Source organism: Apiospora hydei, assembly GCF_038363865.1.
Source record: "Apiospora hydei strain CBS 114990 chromosome Unknown utg000004l_segment0_segment0, whole genome shotgun sequence".
Classification (NCBI taxonomy): Eukaryota; Fungi; Ascomycota; class Sordariomycetes; order Amphisphaeriales; family Apiosporaceae; genus Apiospora; species Apiospora hydei.
In genome coordinates this window covers 7391238-7411859 of record NW_027117363.1, presented here as the reverse complement: position 1 = coordinate 7411859, position 20622 = coordinate 7391238, and the positions used below count along the sequence as shown (strand labels likewise).

Genomic DNA, 20622 nt, shown 5'->3' with positions numbered 1-20622 from the left:
CCTGGCTACGAATACCGCGAGACCACTGCCTCCCCAGAACATGGCAAACCATGGGCACCATCGTCGAAGAATACAGAGTGTTGACACATCTCCTTAGATGTTTTATAGAATGGCGCTCAAGCCTCTATTTCGACGAGTACTGATATGGACATCAATATCAAGCGCCATCACTCACGAGACAATAAGTCTCCCATCAGAGGTCGCCCAGCTCATCCCAGACTGCGCCTTACCTTGCTTCACATCCTTAATAAAAGAGACCGACTTTGCAGCGATCTGTGGCCCATCGCCATCGCTATCGTGCCTCTGCTCCACGGGCACACAATATCCAGACAGCTATACGATAGGGAAGTGGCCCTCCAGTGTCTAGCTGGTCTGAATGAAGTCGGGCACTGCCATGGCGTTCCAGTGGGCTGTGAGTAGCTCTTTATCCGCTTGAAAAACTACTGAGACTGACATTCGAAGCCCCCGGAGCCGATCGAGCGTATGGCATGTGCTACAACCAACTGGGAGCCTTGCCAAATACTCATTCAGTCATATCCATAACGTTATCGCTTCCAGCATCTTGGTCGACGGTTCCCACGATGACCTCGTCCAGAATGGTACCGATCATCTCGGCGTCCCATACCATGTCAAGTACGGCTCCAACAACAACGACGACGACAACGACAACAATATCGTCCTCGCGCGGGTCGACGACAGTGGTGATACCTGGGACACTGACCCCTACACGTCCCACGCTCAGCTCTTCGTTCTTCACAAGTGTCACACCGGATGCCACGGCATCCAGTGAGCCTGAGCCTGCGCCTACGAAAGAGGCATCGAACGACAGCTCGGGTCTTGGTACCGCTCAGATAGTGGGCATCTCTGTCGGTATTGGCGGCGCTGTACTACTAGCTCTGGCGGCAATCCTGCTTGCCCGATGTATGAGGAAACGGAAATACCAGGACTTCGACCAGGAGGGCTTTATTGCTGTCAACGGAAGAGATAGCGTGGGTGGGATGAGTGCAACTGGGATTTCTAGCCGCCAAGGAAGGCTATCGATGGCAACGGCTCGACTCACCAAGATATTCCACATCTCACCGCCGATCCACAACCCGCAATCGCGGCAAGAACCTCAACCCTCTCCCAGCAAATACAGCTTCAAGATCGATCGAAACACCATTGGCCTCGCCATCTCACGGCCACGGAGCGAGACTATTTCCAGAAATAGCCTTTTGGCACGGCCACAACCTACATTGCAGAGACAGCCGTCCAGGCTGCTGCCGCCCAAACCCACAAGACCTCCGAGGCCGAATCTGACTTTGAACATACCTTCTCGAAAGCCCGTTGCCTCAGAGTCGTCCCAACCTCCACCCACGGACAGGACGAGTACAATGACAAATGTGACCGGATTTGCGGACCTTGACACGGAGGCACCGGAGGGCGCAATATGGCGGCCACCACCATCAGATCCCCAATCGGCAACAACCTACTACGTTGCCGACAAATGGGGGAACTGGGTGTTGAGCAACCGCACCAGACGCTCCGAGCTGGCGCAGGTGGCTGAACCTGCGGAACTCGACACATATACGCCGTTGACCAAATCGCCAGCAGAGAAGAGAGAGGAGGCCAAGGCAATGGCAGCGGCAATTTCGGCGGCTGCCCTGATGCCTGAAAAGCGAAAGTCTAGGAGGGCGTCGCGCCCAGGCCAAGGATTTGCAGACAATAATGCGTCGCGACGTGTGTCGAGCTACTACATGCAAGGCAGTCCCGCACCCGGACGCTCACTCACACGTTCATCCGGGCCATCGGGCACAGGGATGGCGGATAGTGTGAGCCGCAAGAGGATGGACCGGAAGAACTCGAAGGATTCGAGGGGTTCCGCAACCACGATGGACACGTCTTCCTCCTATGGGCCTTACGATGAGGACTCCCCGGTCGAGCCTGAAGTCGGACGGCTCTCTTCGTTGTCTCCCGTGATGGAATCCCCCTCTCCCACCACTGGCCGGTCACCTGTCCAGTACCCGAAGATCCACGGTCGCTTAGATGGCGCAACCATTCGTCTGGTCCCACCTCCTAAGCGGCCCAACTTCATGGCTTCGCCGCCTGGCCAGCCAAGTCCAACGCTCGGTGCCGTGCTTCCCGTCCAAGGCTCCCCTTCCGCCTATCCTCCTCCCCTGAACCCGCGGCGCCCCTGGCAACAGCAGCCAGGTGCACCGGGGCCGTCTCCTCTGGCGACAACGTCAGGCTCTGGATTCTCCCCCGAGCCCAAACCCAAACCCCAGCCGTTCCCTACTTTTCCAGTGCCCCCACTGCATATCAACCGCCCGGGATCCACGCTGGGAGGGCCGCGCCCGAAGTGGCGCAGAATCCCCTACGTCTCGACACGCGCCAGCCGCTGCGGCCCCAGCACATCTCCTCGTTCGTGTCGCCCGTAAGCGCCGCGGGAACCACGAGCTCCACCACGAGCTCCCTCCTGGCCAAGAGGCTGGGCAACGAGAAGGCGGCGGCGCTGTCGCTGGACAATGGCCCTAACAGGAAGCCAGGTGGCCCGTGGAGGCGACAGGGTGAAGGAGGACCCAATGACCCGGGGCTCCTGAGTCCCGAAATGGCGGGCGGTGCCGGCATGAGTACGCCGAGGACTCGTTTGCCGGCGACGCCGACGTGGCAGCCCAGGTTGACGCCGACACGACGGGGCGACGATCTCTTTCTGAATGTGCAGTAATCGGGAGAAAGGACCACGACTTCTTATGTGTGACGATACATGTCTCCTGTTTTTCCCTCTCTTCTTTCACCTTATAATGGCAGAAGTTTTCCTTTTTCAAGCCTACAGACCTATATCACGCCGGTCTGGATATATACCCCCTACATCCTTTATATACCTCTCTTTATTTGTAGTGTCTCTCCCCCCCCTCTCTCTCTGTCTGTACAACAATACTCAGCATCCACACACCATTATCATTACTTTCATTATTAGCTTAAAATCATACGAACGGAGTTCATTGGGGGCCCTTTTGCCGAGGGGATGCAGAAGCAGCACACTGGAAGGCGTTCACTAGGAGTTCAGGAATGGCTTTGATTTTGGGGGAAACAGATTTGCCTTGGCTTATGAAGTATCGCGGGTAGAGGCCGAGCCGACCGAGAATTATGGCTCGCAGTCTTCTTTGTTCTTTTGCAGAGATATAAGATGTAATATATATTTGATATAGGTAGATGAGAATCACGAGTTCGCTTCTTACTTCAATCGCCACTCAATTTCATTTCCAGTTGTATTCAGCAGGCAAAGGTAGCAATGCAGGTGTAACTTTTAGGGAGTTGCGCTAAGAGATCCAATGCATGGGGGGCAGTTCCGCAGTGGGGCAGAATTTTTTATTTCCCTTACTTTCGCTCTCTCTCGATCCAACACCAGGCTTTCGCTATTCATACCAGCGAACCTGAACAGCATTTGTCTTTGTGAAGACGCATAAGTCACCTCTTCATACAAGCGGCAGTCTATAATTCGCCTGTTCCGAAATACATATCCATCCAGCAACCGCAACCTACCTATTTACCTTTTCCCTCCTCGCTTGCCTCGCCCGCCATGGCCCAAGGCACCATCAAGAAGCCCGCCGCGGCGCCGAGCTTCAAGGCGACCAAGTCGGACGCCGGCAAGGTCCGCAAGGGCGCGCGCATGCACAACAAGAAGAAGGCGACCAACGCCGACCGCGTCCAGAAGAAGCTCTCGTCGGGCCTCGTCGCGCGCACCGAGAAGCTCCTGGGCGAGCGCGCCGGCCACCTCGAGATGATCGGCAAGGGCCGCGACAAGACGGGCAAGAAGAAGAAGGCGGAGGAGGCCAAGAAGGCTGGCGGGAGCCGCAAGTTTGGTTGAGCATATAAAGAAGAACAGGGACTGGATGGCTCGTCGGTGATGAAAAAGAGGGATGGCGAGGGGAAGCGTGGGGACGGCAAAACGATGGGAAATACCACAGGGGAAAATGAAAAGGAAGGGATCATGGGCTTCGGGACAAAGCAAGCATGTGGTGACGGACGGGGAATGTGCTACGGACGTGGTACGGAGTTCTTGTTTCTGATGATGCTTTAGGCAGCAGTCCCCCTAAGGCGAAGCAAAAACTCGAGCATTGGTGATGTGCGGACACCACGCCGGCACAGTGGAAACGAGGCGTGTGTTCGCCGCTGCCCGAGAGGGAGGGAGCGAGGGCTTGAAGGAGCGATCATAGACCTTCGGGATATGTAGGCACCTTCGCCGGCATAGTCCGGGATCGCTATCTCCTTAGGTGCCAAAAATAGCCCTCTCAAGCATGCTGCGCCGTAATACTTGCAGCCATTGCGATAGGCGAGACGGGATGCCTCAAAGCGACCCTCCTCTGGAGCTATTTTGAGCCGAAGCGTCTCAAGCCCGGAAACGAAGAATATATGGTATCTTTTGCCTGCACAAGACTTAAGGTCTGACGCAACTCGACTCGATAAATCGGGTATCCTGAGACCCAACAAATACATTCAATGCGCCTTATGTTCTGCCCGGAATGGTTTACGGACCTGTGTCTATATATGTACATTGATCTGGCCGTTATGCTTTGCGCTCTTGGTGTCGCTCAATGCCTACTATGGTTTACTTTTAGCGGTCTTGTGCTCCTGTGCTATACTTGCCAGAGAACGTCTGACCAACTCCAGATCCTCGGTGACATTGATCCGCCAATTGGCTACGGCGACTCGTACAGCTTTCTGTCCCTTCCACTTCGTCCCGGAGACGTACCATGACCCCGTGGCATTGATGGTCTCGACCAGGACATCGTTCAGGGAGTCCTCCTTCGCCCGGAACAAGACGCAGATATGCGTGTCGCCCAAACTCGCACCGCCATACTCCTGCCCCTGCCAATCTGGCAACAAGAGGTAGTCGGGCGAGTCCCGCACGACCTCCGCGATGCCGCGGGCCAGACGCACCATCCGGGCAAACATGTCGGCCAGCCCCTCGCGGCCCTCGCTGAGGAGCACGGCGTAGGCGGGGGAGCGCGCGGAAGCGGCGCGAGTTCTCGAGCCCGACGTTCAGGGGGCTCTGGATGTCCGCGGCTTCGGAGCTCAGGTACGCGGCGTTGGGGTTCCGGCACACGCCGGTCAGGACCGAGGCCTGGCGCGTGAAGAAGACGCCGCAGTCGTAGGGCACGTTCAGCAGCTTGTGGCCGTCGACCGTGATGCTGTCCGCGAGCTCCAGGCCGGCTGCGGTCTGGTGGAGGCGGGAGAACTCGTCGGTGTCGGGGAGGGCTCGTGCAAAGATGCCGAAGGCTGGAGAAGATATTGCTTGTTAGGAATCGCCCCAGTTTTGGTTCATGTTCTTTCTTCTGTCAAGACTTACCGCCATCTACATGTATCCATGCGCCATATTGATCTGCCATCTGCCGCAGCCTCCGCATATCATCAAGCCCCTGGGTGGCGGACCTGCCGGTGTTGACTTCTCCTGCGCTGAGGGCAATGACACAGGCGACGCCGTCCTGCTGGAGCTCCCTCTGCACGGCGTCCAGGTCCAGCCGCCACGGCTCGTCGGCGCTATGCGGCAACTCATGTACGTTCGCCGAGCCAAGCCCGACAATCGACGCCGCCTTGGACAAGGAGCTGTGCCCCATGCTCGTCAGGACACGGATCTCCTTGACGCCGGCTCGCAGGCAAGCTGCCAAGATGCCGAGCTCGCTGGCCGTCTTATCCGCGCATCCAGTCGCCGAGAGCCGGGCGGACAAGACGCCCTCCCGCCCGCACGCCAGGCCGAGGATGTTGCTCGCCGTGGCACCCGTCGTGAAGGTACGCCCGGACCACCCCCTCCGCCGGTCCGAGGCGGAGGACGTCGAGCAGCATCCGGAGGGCAGCGTCTTCGACCTCGGTCGCGATGGTCTGGCCGGGCAGGTGCACCTGCACGTTCTGGTCGTAGGCGCTGACCAGGTTGTCCGCGACCTCGGCGACGGGCAGGACCGCGCCGGTGACGAAGCCCCAGTACCGGCTCGAGCGGTTCTGCCCGTTCAGCGCGGGCGTGATGTCGTCGAGGAGGTGCTCGACGGTCGCTTGGCGGCCCCGGCCCTGCAGATAGGGATAGGCGCCGGCTGTGCTGGACAGCGAGGCACGGGCGTGGTGCAGCTGCGCGGGTTGGGGGAGCGTCGAGGGCAGACCCGGCAGAGGGGCAGTGCTATTGGACGACATGGATGCGCGGATGCGTGCGTAGGCATCCTGCATGAACTCGTCGCTTGTTCCCGTCATCTTGGTAGATGGAGATCTGACTCAGATGCTGCTGCTGGGAGGTGACACAGCGTTTGACCAGTTTCAGAGATCTTGGTGTAAGAAGTACGTCGAAGAAGGAATTAACCTCTGCTCTAAGAAGCTTCTTGCGCTTGCCGAGGCCCTATTACGATCGATGGCCAGACTTTGGGTGCGACGAACACCTTTGTTGCGAACGCCCTGCGAGCATCGTGTAGGTGAGGCGAGGGTAAGTCAATTGGAAGGCCGCTTGCTACGTTAGCAAACGCCGGCAAGCGTCCAAATCCCGGGCCTGAACACATTGATGCTGATGCTATTTTGGCGCCTAAGACGACGATGATAGGAAAATGTCTCAGAAGGGTCATCAAGCGCGTTTAGATAAGTAGGTAGTTTTTGGTGCAGCTTGAACAGTGATACGGGATTCAACAGATTGGTTTCGTCCAGCTGCAAACCGACCCCCCGTTGTTGCGCTGGGCGGCTGTAGCTGTAGCTGTAGCTGTAGCTGTAGCTGCGTGGTTACTGGTTTGTTACTGTAGGGTTTTAGTGTTTGGTCGGTCAAGTGCATCCTCGAACCATCACTGACCGTTTGGCAGGCCCAAAACAGCATCTAACCTGACCTTACCGTGTATGTAGGGTAGACATCACCCTTTGGTCGAGTCAAATTGACATCAATATCTTCACATGAACGCTCACTGTAGTCGTGCTAATAAGCCACGCCATAAAGCATGGGACAATCTGCTGTTAAACTCACACTCTTTGATATAAGAATTGTATAGCATGATAAGCCAGTTGCCCACGCCCCAAACGTCTTGCACTTCGGGGTTTTTAGATTCGCCAGAACAAGGGCAGAAAACTCTTGATTTTCGAGAGATTCCAGAGCCCGAGATTCAAGATTGTGCGTGCAATCGTATCGCGTAAGTAGGGCGCACTTTGTCTTGACAGGCGAGAGCTGGGGACTCTGATGTTCCCGATGATTTCTCGACGCTGGCCATGTTGGGTCTGGCCCCAAGGCCCCCAAGTACAGGGCCTATGGTGTAATTGTACGCATCCACATCTCGGTGGGTTCAGTGCTGAAGGGCGGGGATCGGACAAGAGCGAAGGAGTGCGAAAGACCTCAGAGAGAGACTTGCAGATGCGGATGCGGATGGGTTCCGCCTGAAGTCGTGGCTCCTGCTAGCTTTAGCGAGGGAAAGGAGATATTGCAGTTCATGCAGGCTTTATCGTTCGTCAGTTTGGTCATGGTGCTGCAGCTTTGCAGAAAGCCAGCATCGAGATGTCAGTCTGCAGTAGTGGTGGCAGTACTGATCAGTACCTGAGCGGATTGGTACATTTGATGATGCATCATCCCCAAAAATCCGTCCCAAAGTGGCTAAGATGTAGGTATTGCCTATTCCAATCCAATCGCCAGAACCACCTGGTCGGGAACAGCCATGCTCTATCCAAGAGGAATCGAAGGGGAAGGGGAAAAAGGAGAGCAAGGCGAGAAACCAGCCAATCAACCCAGGGGGTTGTGGTTGTTGAAGAAAAGGAAAGCCAACGGCCGACCCGACAATTCGGATCCTGGCAGGCTTGCTGTTACCGCATCCGGAAGATGCGACAAGTCGAGACCCTCTTAGTGTCTCGTGGCGTTAACTGTCAGATCCTCGGGATATTCCCCCTTGACTGCGATTGTAACTTGAGTACTTAGGTAGGTAAATACATGTATGTACATACATCTTAATCAACTCCCTCCCCAACCAATCCATTCGGCCATTATTGGCCCGTGGGCCAAGACAGGAACTCGGGGGCGAGTCTCTCGATGCACCTAAAGGTTGACATACTCTAGCCATGTCCACTTGTAGGGTAGATCTGAATGGAAGATGATTCCTTTGATGTCAGAGTCGAAACACGTCGAGATTTGGAAGAAGAGCGTGCAGCATGGTGATGTCCTGTCCCGTTTGTAGCGGTGAGGGAGCAGATACCAAGAGATCATGCTACAGATCCAAATTTCCGGGCTCTCAAGACATGGATTTAGGGCATACAAGATCCAAACGGTTGAAAACCCCGTAACCCGCTCAGAACTCGCTCGCGCCCAGTCGTCTTTCCATCTCCGCCTTCAATTTCAAAGTACCAACATGCATCATTCGGTCTTGCCAATGCCCCTATGCCAGATTCGTCAGCCATGTGCCTGTTCTATTCCCAAGCATCTCCGGCCGTCCGCCAGCTGGGCTTCTGGGGGCGGCCATGATGAATCAAGTAATTACTACCGAGACTGAATGTTGTTGAGGTGGGGATCGCTCTCGTCGTACGAGCGAGTCGCCTGTACATTAGGTACTCCTATAGGTATTTTGGCCCTGCGAGAAATGCAGATGCCAATGCCACTTGAACACACAGGCAGTGACGCTTAACCAATTAGTACAACAACTCGTTGAGGACCACAGAATTGATGCAAAACACGACGTAATACCTCCAAAGCTGCGGGGTAATTTGGTATTGCAGGAACCCAGGGCCATGCTGCTGCTTGCTCGGCTGAGCATGTACTGAGTAGGTAGGAATCGTCTGACGCGAGGGTACTGTCCGATGTCCATTCCCCAAGCGCAAATTATGTAATGTGTATCCATAAAGAATATAAACATACTATAGGTATTTATAGAAAGAGAAGTCTATATATGCTTAGGTATACACCTAAGGTATACACCTATAGATAAGAACTGTTGGAGACATCCCTGCTCTACCAGCGCCTGCATGCACCTCATCTGTATGCAGTCATACGTGTAACTCCAATGCCCATTCGTTCGACCGGCATTGCGCTGGGGCAGCGCAGCAGGTCCCGACCTCATGGAACGTGTGTTGCACGACAAGACGAGACCTGCGAGACCTGGAGTTGAGCAAGACATTCCAAATTTCGTCCCATAACGTTACCTTCATGCGCAAAGGTGGGCCACCCCGATATCGAACGACTATCGGCACTGCTAAGGGATCTGCAGCTCGGGCTGCAACACTGTCGAGTACTGGTCCTTGAACAAGCGTCGGTTTTGTTTTATTGGCATGTCAGCCTAAGGTTCCTATACACTCCCTTCGGGTTTATACCAACCAAGTAGGTAGGTACCATTGCCATATTGGTGGCAATCCAAGGCCGGACTCCGTGAACTCGCAATAAGCAAACGCCCACGTTTCGCCTGCCGACCTGCTCGGGGTTGAACCAGCGAGTCAAGGCAAGCGTTTGTGGCACTCCGCCTCAACCGCCAACCAATCAATGATGCCGCGCATGCTCTGTACGCAAGCCTTCAGCGATGCAGATGCTGGACCATGAGTCGCCCTCGCCCGCTGATCACATCACAGCGAGGCGACAATAACGGCCCTCCTCCGACCCCGTTCTTCGGCATCTGCTGGGCGCTACTAATACCTAATACAGACATGAACGAACATGGGACCTGGGAAAGTGACGGTGGGGGCATGTTGCTCAAAGTCCCAAAGCCAAAGGGCCGGGGTATGCGTGCATGCGCAAGGACTCACAATGTTCAACCGGGGCGGTCCCTTATGTCTGGCCAACAAGAGGAAGCGGCGTTGATCAAACCCGTACCCATTAAAGCCGTGTTAGGTAAGTAGGTACCTACCTGCCTACCTACATACCTACATTGATACAAGACATGCGTCGCGCAGTAGAGTGCGAAGCTGCCAGCTCCCTCCTCCTCCTCGTCTCCTCCTCCTCTTCTCGAAATGGGGTCAAGTCATATGAGATGCATATGCGTTGCCCGTATAGGCCAAGTGTCGACAAACATTTTATTTCTTCGAACCTGGCAGGCTCCAGCAGCGACTGGGATGGCCCTTGTATCGCGTGCACAGTTTCCGATGAAGCTACGGAGGAAAGTAGGCTTTCCAGCAAGACCCGTTGACCCGCTGTATCCTCTGCGGAGGTCGTCTCCAGGGCCAGGTGCCAGTGCCAGGCCTAGCAGGCCTAGCAGTAGCAGGCCTCAAAATTGCAAGGCCGTGGCCCTCGGCCTTAAGTGCCTAATATTAATGGAGTAATGGAGCAGAAGTGCTACACGCTCGTTGCTGATTATTCTTAGCTGCGGCGGTTACCTACTCGTCCATCGGCTGATGATCCGAGGACACAAACCGGGCTTCGGTCGAAACGCACAAAAACTGCACAAAATTGCAGCACAACATGGCGCGCGCGCGCGCTCACTGCCACTGCCACTGCCAGAGGCTCGAGGCTCGAGGCTCGGGGCCCGAGATATTGGTTAAGAGTGTGGAGTCGAGGCTTGTCCCGGTCCCGTCGCTGTCCACTCTCCGTTGTCCAATCCCTCGCTCGCCAGCCAAGGAAGCACCAGCTTGATCACCCTGGATGCGATGGAAACATGTAGCAGTACTTACTTACTTCGGGGCAAGGTGCAAAATATTCCCTACAGCAGGCGAGCTGCAATTCTGGTAAGGGTAGGGGGAAACAGCATACCGAGGGCATTATGCTTTGCGACTAATGCACACGCAGGCTCTGGACCTAGGCCATTCTCCAACACCTCTCCTCTTCCTCCCCTTTCATCTTTCCCCTTCTGTCCAAGTCGTGAAGGCCTTGATCGCAAATCCCATACCGGTAGCCGTCCTACCAATACTCCCACAAACATTGCCCATTCCGGTCCTTCGTACGACCCTACTGCCTAGTACGTCTCCTGCTAGCCGCATGCAAGCCGCCACCGAAACCGCCTCTTCTGGCTGTGTGACGAAGTAACGCGAGCAGTTCGTCTCCCAGGCGGAGGGGGGAGAACTAGTATCGTTTGCACTAAATATTCGCTATCTGCCTTAGCCTCTGAGCTACTCGGCTTTCTAGCCAGCCTTATTACTGTACGGCAGTCGACGGATAACGGCTGTTCGCAACCCAATCTGCAACATATACAAACCCCGTCTTCCTGGACGGACCACCCCCCTGGTAGGACAACTCCCGAGTAATTGGGTCGCTATCCTCTCTGTCGACACTATACAAGGAACCACCTCATGTCACGAGCAAGGCTTTTCCACTTGCACCAATCTAACGAACGTGGCACTTGTCGACCCCATAAACTTTTTGTGCGCTGGTTCTGAAAACACTTCGGATCCATCCCTAAAAGCGTAAGTCATATGAACCCCCAAATCACCAGGTCGGGCTTTCCCACTTGAAGATTGTATGAGTGCGCCATGTCTTGCGTCCGACCTGTGACTGATTCTACAGGAAGCAGGACTTCTGGCTGCGGCAGCCCAAACGGATACCGGAGATTCTAGACTTCCAAAGCAGCCATGGCGTCTAGCAGCAACCCCCCGCCAGATGACCTCAGCGGCGAGGGAGCCAGCCAACCGGCTCCTCACTTTGGAGAACGAGGACGAGTTCAGGTGCCGGGCGGCGACAGCGTCGACCTAATGGGTTACCAGTTCAGCTTCCAACAAAATCTTGAGGCTGGGACAGGAAAGTCGGTCTTCATAGAAGCGGATGTAAGAATGCGAGCTTTGACCCTACCTCCACACTTGCATAGAAGACCAAGCTGATTTCAATGGGACTATAGTCCCTTCCCGTTCAGCGCGACCTGTAAGTATTGAAAAACACTCACCAGACTTGACCCGTGACTTATGGCTGTTGTGCAGCGACTGGGAATCAGTCACCAGCAGCGTGACGAACTATCGCACCGAGAATGGAAGGACGTACCACGCATACAAGGACGGCTGTAGGTTGACACAGCCCAGACGACTCACTGATCCAGTCACCCCAAGGCACTAACATGGCCACATCACAGCCTATTTTTACCCGAACGATATAGACGAACAGGACCGCCAGCAGTTCGAGCATGTCGTCCTCCAACACCTCATGGGTGGCAGACTTTACTTCGCCCCGTTTTCTCAGGAGCGCCCACCTAAGAGAATCCTCGACATCGGCACCGGCACCGGGATTTGGGCGGTAGAGATGGGCTTCGAGTACCCGACAGCCAAAGTGCTCGGCACAGATTTATCCGCCATTCAACCAACAGATGTGCCCCTGAATGTAGAGTTTTACGTCGAGGATACGTGAGTCGAACCTTTTCTTGGGCGTGTACGAGTTCCGGTTCGAGCCACGAGCCCAGTAGTAGCTTGCGGTTTCTGGCTTTGAAGATTCATGAGAACTTATTATAGCCCCCCTGTCTCCTTCGCATATCTGCGGCCGCCCTCCCAATTTATTGCCAATATGCTAACTCGAAAAAGGCGCGATCCGTGGCATTGGTACAGGCAAGAAGACCGCTTCGATTACATCCACACACGCATGACGCTTGGATGCTGGGAAGATGTGAAGACCGACGTGGTCCAGAAGTCGTTTGACCAGCTCGAGCCCGGTGGCTGGTTCGAAGCACAGGATCTCCTCTCGACCATTCTGTGCGACGATGGAACCATGGCCGACGACAACCCGCTCAAACTGCATTTCGAGGACATTGCGGACGCCACCGCTTCCGAAGGCCGGCCGCTTCGCAGCGGCGACCGATGGAGGAGAGCCTGCGAGGAAGTCGGATTCGTGGACGTGACGGAATACGTCTTCAAGATTCCCATCAACGGCTGGCCTCGCGAGCTGCGGTGGAAGGAGCTGGGCAAGATGTGGGAGGCGAATTTCCTACACGGTATCCAAGCCGTCACCTACGGCCCGTTGGGGCGGATAAGAAACCTCTCCCGAAACCAGATGGAGGTAAGGCCAACATAAACCTAAACCCGTCCACAACGGTATTTCGCTAACCTTTGGCACAGATGCTGCTACTCGATGTCCGAAAGTCGATCTCCGATACGAGTGTACACGCCTACCAGAAGTTTTTCATCGTCCTCGGTCGCAAACCATTCCCCGACGAGGAGCGCCACAATCCGCACCATACGGAGGACACGCCAATGGCAGACTCTTAAACGAATCAAAACAGCAAACGCAGCTGAATAATCCAGGAGGCGTCTTCAAGCGTTGAGGGTTCACCTTCACTGGATTCATTGCGAACCTGGCGGGGTTCGTACCGGCGTTGAGTGCTACGAGTACACGCACAATACCCGAGCCCGGATTTCAAAGACGAAAAAGAAGAAGGGGGAAGATACGAAGAAGAAAAAACCCAGATACGAAACAGAGTTCGGATGAGTTTCACGATTCAATGATGATATCTATGGCGGATAGGGTAATAAAAGGCGAGCTTGCTAATGGTGCTAGTCGGGGCTATTCACTCGTCAAGCGAGAGCGGCCAAACAAGTCCCTCATCACATTGTTGAATTGGGATCTTGGCTGAGACGGGGGTAGCATCTGGGCTGTTGGATGACCTGGGATGACATCTTTAACTGCTGTTTCTTGGTGCGTCAAGGGTGTGCTTCTTCGGCTCCTTTGTCTCCCAGATACCATACACAAACATAGCTCGTCATAATTCAATTCAAAATGCAATCTTGTATATATGCCTCAGTGCTCTTTCTGATCATTTCACGTGTCCCTGAATCTCGAGCATGAGTAGAGATTAAGAGAACAGCGCCCAGCCTCTCTGTGAAGGCTGGTTTGTCAAGATGAGCATCACTGGGTAAGGATACGGAACCGAATCTCGGTGTAAAAATGGATGATGTTGAATAGCAATAGAGAAATTCGATACAGCATGGAATATACGAAGAAGGGGGTTTAGAGGGTCCTCGGAAAATTGAGATGGGTTATCACGATGAACAACCCACTGATAAGCCTTATACAATTTTATATGCACATGACTCTTGCCCTATTGACGACACTTGGAGATGGGACAGTATATAAACTCGAGGCCACTCGAAAATAAAGCAGATCGTTATCAAAGACTGCCAGCATTTCTGCCCCACGGGCAGCTTCGAGTCGCCCATCGCAACATTCGCTAGATGACGATGTTTGTCAGCGGGTTATCTCCATACAAGAGCGTATGGAGTTGATCAAGATGCGGTTTTCAGGGTCCCGAAGTGGACCTGGACGGTCTATGCGAGTGAGCATTTGGTTGGGACGGACGCGGATACTGGCAAATCACCTGCAGGCTTAGTAGGAATTTATTTTGCCTTGATTGCTGCAAAGCATCATCATACTTACATAACGTCGTATTGATTCAATCGAGGGCGAACGGTGATTGGCGCTTGATCAACGTTGAGGTGGTGGAAACCCAAAAGAAACGCGAGCCGTTGGAACGGGGCAGTTTCTGCTTTGTACTCGTCGTCGTCGTCGTCGTGTGCGTGCGTGCGTGCGTGCCCTGTAACTTCTGTTGGTACCTGCATACGTCCCTGTGCGCTTATGCCCAGACCTCGTGGCTTGCAATGCAATCTAATCTAGTATTTGGCTGTTTGCCATTCATAATGAGAGAATTCCTAGGTACGCATGGGAGATGCACTTGACTGATCCGTCTGGTACAGAAGGCTAGAAGACAAGCGTACTTCTGTGCATGCGACGGCGCAGAAGCGGCTGAAGCAAAGCAGGCTCAGCCCCCGGCGGCCGGGCGTGGCTACCCGCAGTTGCAGTTGGGTTATTGTTCTTTGGATGCACCTTGGATGCACCTGCTCTGTGACCTCCCCTGCCCAGAGGCTTAAACGAGATTGAACCACCTTGCCGGGAGGGGAGTATTCGGGCCAATCGACTGAATAATGAGCGAGGTCGGGAACAACAGAAGGAAGAAAAATATTGCGCCGACTAGGATCAATGCAACGGACGACTGGGCATCGTCGCAAGGTCGAAATGAAGAGCAGTCGGAAAATGTTGGCGCGTCACTAATCACGTCGTACATTAGCTATGGGACTATTGATGGATTGACTTGCCCTCTCCGGGAAAAATAAAGTGGACCTTTTTCCCCTTTCCTCGAACGAGAGGCAGCGGTTTTTTCCCCTTCGCATCCTGCCACTGCCAGACTGCCAGCCCGGCCACACGACCATTCCTCCGTCCGCCTGCCTATCCGCCTATCCGCCCTGCTGGCTGTGTTATGCCTGCCTGACTGATTGCTGCCGGCTTGGCTTGTCTGCTCTCTTTGCTTGTGTCCGTCCAAGGCTCAAGTCCAGGTTAACCTAGGGGTTGGGATGCATGGAAACTCGCATGGAATACCACTAAAATAACCCCCTCCCAGCAATGTTGCCATGCCATGCTGTCTTCTCCCTGTCCTGTTGGAACAAGACAAGACAAGAACGTCGGATTGAATGTGATTGATTGATTTGATTCGACTCGAAATCAGAGACTCAGGCACCCATTGGCATTTCCTTGCTTCATGGCTCTTCTGCTTGTCTATACTTCCTCTTCCTGTTCCTCTTCCTCCTCCTTCTCCCTTCCACGGGCCGTCTTCGCTCGTTTGTGTATATCGTTTTGTTAGTTGCGTTTTTTTATTTTGTTTACAGGCTACTTGTGCCTAACCGTTATATTCATTTCGCCTCCGACGTCTGTTCGCTTCAACGAAAGGCCCAAAAGATTGGACTGGGCTGCACACACGCAACCTTCCGTTTTTGGCGCGACCACTCGATCGACAAATCCGATCGATGCCCACGCACCTCCAACAATCCATCCTCGAAAGCCCTCTCCGAGAAACCCACGTGTGACAAGGACGCGATTTCCTCTCTGCCGTACGACGTTGACCACATAAGGTTGATTCTGGAAGGATTCGACTGGCCGCACACAACCGCGCTCGCTCGCCCGTAGAAATAGATTGAATTCTCTCCCCCGGCCTGCTTACCTACTTGCCTGCCACATTTTGGTGCCGCTCACGCCTCAACGTTGCATTCTGCGTTGGGTCGACCTTGGTATTTACCACCCCCGACGATATATAGCGCCCCATCGGGGGATCCATCCGAAACCGCATCACGCCAACCACCGAGAGATCCTCGTCTTCCGAGTCCCTTTCCCGCCGCCCCGTGTCGAATCGCCCTTCGTGCTCGAGTTGGGGATCGAGCGACAGTGCTGAGACTGCCAATCGAAGAATCTACACATACCTACACTCTGTAGTAGACTACAAGAGCAGCTGCCAAGGGGCTTCGTACACGCGCAACCATGGCGTCGCTGATAAGCAAGCGCCAGCAGGCGCGCAACGAGAAGGCCTTGCAAGACCTTATGCACAGCGTGCCCGGGAACAAGACGTGTGCCGACTGCGGCTCACGAAACCCAGGTGTGTTCTGTATATCCGAGCCAACTAGGCCTTGACAGGGACTGACTATTTTTCCGCGTGCCACAGGTTGGGCCTCATGGAGTGTATGTCTATACCTACTGTTCCGGCTCTTTCGAAGCCTTTATATCCGTGTATCTCCTGGACTGTACTGACATGGGCGTATTTTAGCTGGGCATCTTCCTCTGCATGCGATGCGCCTCGATCCATCGCAAATTGGGAACGCACATCTCCAAGGTAAAGTCGCTGAGCATGGACGGGTGGACAAACGATCAGGTCGATGTAGGTGTTTACCCTTGTGATTCTACGTCGCAGAAGTCAAGCCCCAGAGGTGCGAGGGTGCTGACAGTTTCGCGCAGAACATGAAGAAAATCGGGAACGTTGCATCGAACAAAATATATAACCCCAAAACAAGAAGCCCCCAGTCCCAATCGACGTCGACGAAGCCGATTCTGCCATGGAGCGATTCATCCGCTCCAAGTACGCCACGGTCCCGTCATCAAACAGCGCAGGAAGACCATCCAGGAGTCGCAGCGTGGTGTCGGACGAAGGGACGCCGCCACCGTTGCCCCCGAAGACGGGAGGCAAGTTCTTCAAGACCGGCTCGATATTCCGGTCCAAGAAATCCTCGGAAAGCCAACAAACTCCCCGTTCGCCGCCGTCGTCGGATCATCTACGAAACAAACCGTCAAAGGTATTTGGTGCCAGCGTCCAACACGACACTGTAGACGACACGGCCCAAAAGCTATCACAGCTGCGGGAGATGGGCTTCGCTGACGACAAGCGCAATGCCATGGTTCTCAAGGGTGTTAATGGCAACTTGGAGAAGACTGTCGAGGCGTTAGTACGGCTGGGCGAAGGAGGCCTCGTTTCGCCCGGGCTTACTACGCCGCGCGCAGAGGCTTTCCCGCCGCAGACATCGCACTCCTTGGGGCCACCGCCAAGGACACCGACATCCTCGAGCATGTCGAGGCTAAGCCCAGCAGCCAGCCCTGCGTCAAACAACCCGTGGGATATGCCTCCGGCCCAGCCTCAGTCATCGCAGTCGACGGGCACGCTCCCGAACAGGAACCCGTTCCTTTCGACCAACCCCTTTGGGATGCCTGCGCAACAGGCCGAGTTCACCTTGAACCAGTCCCTGCAGAACCTCTCGTTAGCGCCTGCGCAACAACCCCAGCAGCTGTTCCCTCACCACACAGGGGGCCTTCCAGCTTCACAGCCGATTCAGCAACCTCTCTATCAGCAGTCTATGACACCCCCGATACCCCCAGAACCATAACTACGCATCTGTGTCTTTCAACAGCAATCAAACATACCCGCAGCCTGCCCAGCCGGCTCAACAGAACAGCTACAACCCCTTCCTTCAGGCACCGGGGCCTCAGCCGCAGCAGAACTTGTCGTTAAACACATCGAATATGCAGGGCCAGGGCGCTTACGCAAATAATCCCTTTGCGCGGTCACCCACTAGGATTACGTCTCCGACCTTGGGACAGATCCCGAGGCGTCCCAACAAAACTTTTACGCCTCCCCGCAGGCTTTATATGGAAACAATCCCTTCCTAGCTATGAACCAGAATGCTCAACAGATGCCATTTGGGCAGCCGCAACAGCAGCTGCAACAACAGCCACTTCAACAACAACAAGGGTTTGATCAGATGCTGTACCAGACACAGCAGCCCCAGCAGCCCCAACAGCAGCCTCAACAGCAGCCAATGCCTCAGTGGCATGATAAGGCTTCCATTATGGCTCTCTACAACTACCCTTCCTTAGCGCCCACGCCCACGCAGCAGCCCCAGGAACAGGTTCCTCAAAGCGCGACTGCGGCTCCGGGCGCGGGCCCCCAATCCGCACCCCAGTCACAGCAGCAACAGTCCCAGAGAAGTGCTTCCACGCCCTTACCTGGCAATAATAACCCTTTCCTCAATGGCCAAATGGGGGCTGCGGCCCCGAACCCCGTATCCGGTAGCGGTAGTAGTCCCAGGAGCCGAGACTCGATGAACTTGGGCATGGAGATGGCCTGGAATAACGGCCGACACAGCCCCGACGCCTTCGCCAGTCTGAGCTCCAGAACAGGGTGAGTGGGGGTCAACAATACAATGTAAGTACGGGTGGGGCTGTACATAGAAAGATAAATGTACAATAATAATGTCGCATATAAAACATACAGCCTCTTATGGCCCGCATTCTCGGGCTATGGGAGAGGCCCTGCGTGAAGCTGGTAGTCGACCTTTCATCCCCTCGTACCTCCTTTCTTTTACTCGATCACGTCACGGGCATACATAGGAGTTAATAGGGAGGGAAAACAATGATTACTGGCTATTCATACTTCTTTCTTCTTTTCAAATGAAATACATACATGCTCGTCGACCGACTACCGATGAATCTCCTTGAGGCTGAACTCCTCCCACGGCACTCCGTCACCCAGCGCCGCGACGAGGCCGTCCTCGTACCGCACCGTCCGGGTCCAGCCCCGCAGCGCGGCCCGCCAGTAGCACATCTCGGCCGCGGGGCTGAAGTAGCCCCGGCCGTGGAACAGGGCCCGCTGCCGCCGCGCGATGCCCTCGGCGGCGCGCGGGTGGGCCTCGAGCCAGGCCACGACTGACTCGAGGTCGCTCCAGTCGGGGGCGACGAAGACTATATTGGGGCCTTCTTCGTCGTCGGCGACATCAGCATCTTTGGCGGTGCTGTGGCGGTTGTGGTACGTAGTGTAGCTCCGCGGCCAGGCCTGTTGCACCCAGGGCGCTGGGTACGGGGCCAGGGACAGCTTCTCGTGGACGCCGTTGCCGTATTCCTTGGGCGGTCGGAGTTTGCGCTCGATCGTCGCCGTCGCCGTCTTTGTGTTGCCTGACGATGACTTGTCATCGCCGTCGTCTGCCGCAGCCAGAGATGGCAGGTCGTAGCTGAAGACGGGCCGCACCAGATGCGTCAGGTGCTGCATCCACGCCAGCGGCGGCGTCAGGACGACCGAGGCGCACAGCTGGTGGAACTGGAAGCGGCCCGAGTAGGTGATGCCCTCGGTGTGCACGACGTAGCGGTAGCGACAGAAATCCTCGATGGCCAGCGCGTTGCTGGCATTGGTGGCGCCGGTCGTCCACTGCAGCGCCGCGATATCGGACCAGGGTTTCCCGGCCGCCGTCCGCAGCAGCTCCTGCCGCATCCGGCCCGCGCGCACGTTGTTGAAGTGCGCAGTGCCCCGCCAGACGGCACGGGAGTCCTTGTCGCGCCAGGATAGAGGCGTGACTGTGCTGGTGTCTTTCCCATCAGCTCCTTCTTCGAGTTTCTGGATTGCCGCCGCTGCTCTCGAGAAGGACCCGATGAACGGGAGCGGCCAGGACCAAAAGCTGAAGTGCGGGATCGGGAAGTAACTCCGGCCGGGCTTGCCGTGGAGCGCCGGGTCCGCCGGGCGCGAGTACGAAAAGGTCGACTCGGTCGGCTCGTCGCGGTAGTTGAGGGCGAAGACGGTGTCGTCGGGGATCTCGGACGGGTGCGGCGCGGTGAGCAGCGCGGCCGCGATCTGGTGCAGGCTGGCGGCGCGGTGCTGGAGCATGTCGTCGGAAAAGTCGTTGCGCCTGCCGGCTTGGAGGATGTAGAGCTGTTTAAAGTTTCATAGCGTCAGCACGAATTTAACAGGAACATTTCCTGCCTCTTGTTGAGCTGTTCGGCTGGTGCCTGGAACTCCCGTGAAAGCGTCAAAATGGACGTATACAGGTGGCCGACTCTGGATCACTTGTATTGAGTCCTCAGAACCCATACCCAGGGTCGTTTCTGCTCGCTCAGCACATTCTTGAAACCTTGATAACCTACTTTTCCATCCTTTATCCTCGCAATAAGCGGCCCCAGCTCGCTGGTCTTGGTCAACGTGAAGGAGCCCTTGGCCACCACATCATCAACCTCCTTGGTCAACCCGGGAAACGTGCTGGCACACTGCTGCGAATTCATGAAGCGGTCGTTTAGCAGCTCCGGCGACAGTTTTTGCCACGAAGGCGGTTTCTGCTTCGCACTGCTGCCGCGGCCGCTGCCGCTGCCGCTGCCATAGCTGGCCCCGGGGAAATCATTGAACTTGGCCTTGGTCGCCCGCGATGAGTCCAAATTCTGGTCTGCCGGGTGTAGTAGGAACACGTAAAATACCAACAACGCGAGGCTGGCGATGGTTACATTTCGCAGGCGTATGGATTGCGTTTTGCTAATCATCATCCTCTGCCTTCCCATTGCGACCGAAGAGATGTCATTGCTGATGGGTCGGCTTCTTCTTGCAGGAGTGTAAAGTGCAGTTTTTGTTCCCAAGACTCCGAGAACACCAAGAACCGAAGTCAGGCCATGATAGAGAAAGCTTGGTA

General features: G+C 55.3%; 6 protein-coding genes across 6 annotated transcripts; 4 read left to right on the top strand and 2 right to left on the bottom strand.

Moving 5' to 3' along the window:
* Positions 1 to 581: 581 nt before the first annotated feature.
* PG997_004853 (uncharacterized protein) lies at positions 582 to 2704 on the top strand (the record flags this gene model as incomplete). Its single annotated transcript, XM_066809168.1, has 2 exons — positions 582 to 2221; positions 2284 to 2704. The coding sequence occupies 2 exons, from the start codon at positions 582 to 584 to the stop codon at positions 2702 to 2704; spliced, it is 2061 nt and encodes a 686-aa protein (XP_066672786.1).
* Positions 2705 to 3559: 855 nt separating this feature from the next.
* Positions 3560 to 3847, top strand: PG997_004852 (uncharacterized protein; the record flags this gene model as incomplete). The annotated part of the gene is made up of 1 exon (XM_066809167.1): positions 3560 to 3847. The coding sequence occupies one exon, from the start codon at positions 3560 to 3562 to the stop codon at positions 3845 to 3847; it is 288 nt and encodes a 95-aa protein (XP_066672785.1).
* A 734-nt stretch (positions 3848 to 4581) lies between these two features.
* Positions 4582 to 6219, bottom strand: PG997_004851 (PLP-dependent transferase; the record flags this gene model as incomplete). Its single annotated transcript, XM_066809166.1, is given in 4 exon segments — positions 4582 to 4956; positions 5021 to 5259; positions 5330 to 5745; positions 5759 to 6219. 4 exon segments carry the CDS (start codon positions 6217 to 6219, stop codon positions 4582 to 4584), a joined length of 1491 nt encoding a protein of 496 aa, XP_066672784.1.
* Positions 6220 to 11466: 5247 nt separating this feature from the next.
* Positions 11467 to 13080, top strand: PG997_004850 (uncharacterized protein; the record flags this gene model as incomplete). The annotated part of the gene is made up of 6 exons (XM_066809165.1): positions 11467 to 11658; positions 11730 to 11752; positions 11809 to 11888; positions 11958 to 12225; positions 12400 to 12871; positions 12931 to 13080. The coding sequence occupies 6 exons, from the start codon at positions 11467 to 11469 to the stop codon at positions 13078 to 13080; spliced, it is 1185 nt and encodes a 394-aa protein (XP_066672783.1).
* Positions 13081 to 16174: 3094 nt separating this feature from the next.
* PG997_004849 (UBA domain-containing protein 3) lies at positions 16175 to 18363 on the top strand (the record flags this gene model as incomplete). The annotated part of the gene is made up of 6 exons (XM_066809164.1): positions 16175 to 16289; positions 16356 to 16372; positions 16458 to 16568; positions 16702 to 17126; positions 17186 to 17330; positions 17755 to 18363. 6 exons carry the CDS (start codon positions 16175 to 16177, stop codon positions 18361 to 18363), a joined length of 1422 nt encoding a protein of 473 aa, XP_066672782.1.
* A 293-nt stretch (positions 18364 to 18656) lies between these two features.
* Positions 18657 to 20494, bottom strand: PG997_004848 (uncharacterized protein; the record flags this gene model as incomplete). Its single annotated transcript, XM_066809163.1, has 2 exons — positions 18657 to 19877; positions 20039 to 20494. 2 exons carry the CDS (start codon positions 20492 to 20494, stop codon positions 18657 to 18659), a joined length of 1677 nt encoding a protein of 558 aa, XP_066672781.1.
* Positions 20495 to 20622: the final 128 nt, after the last annotated feature.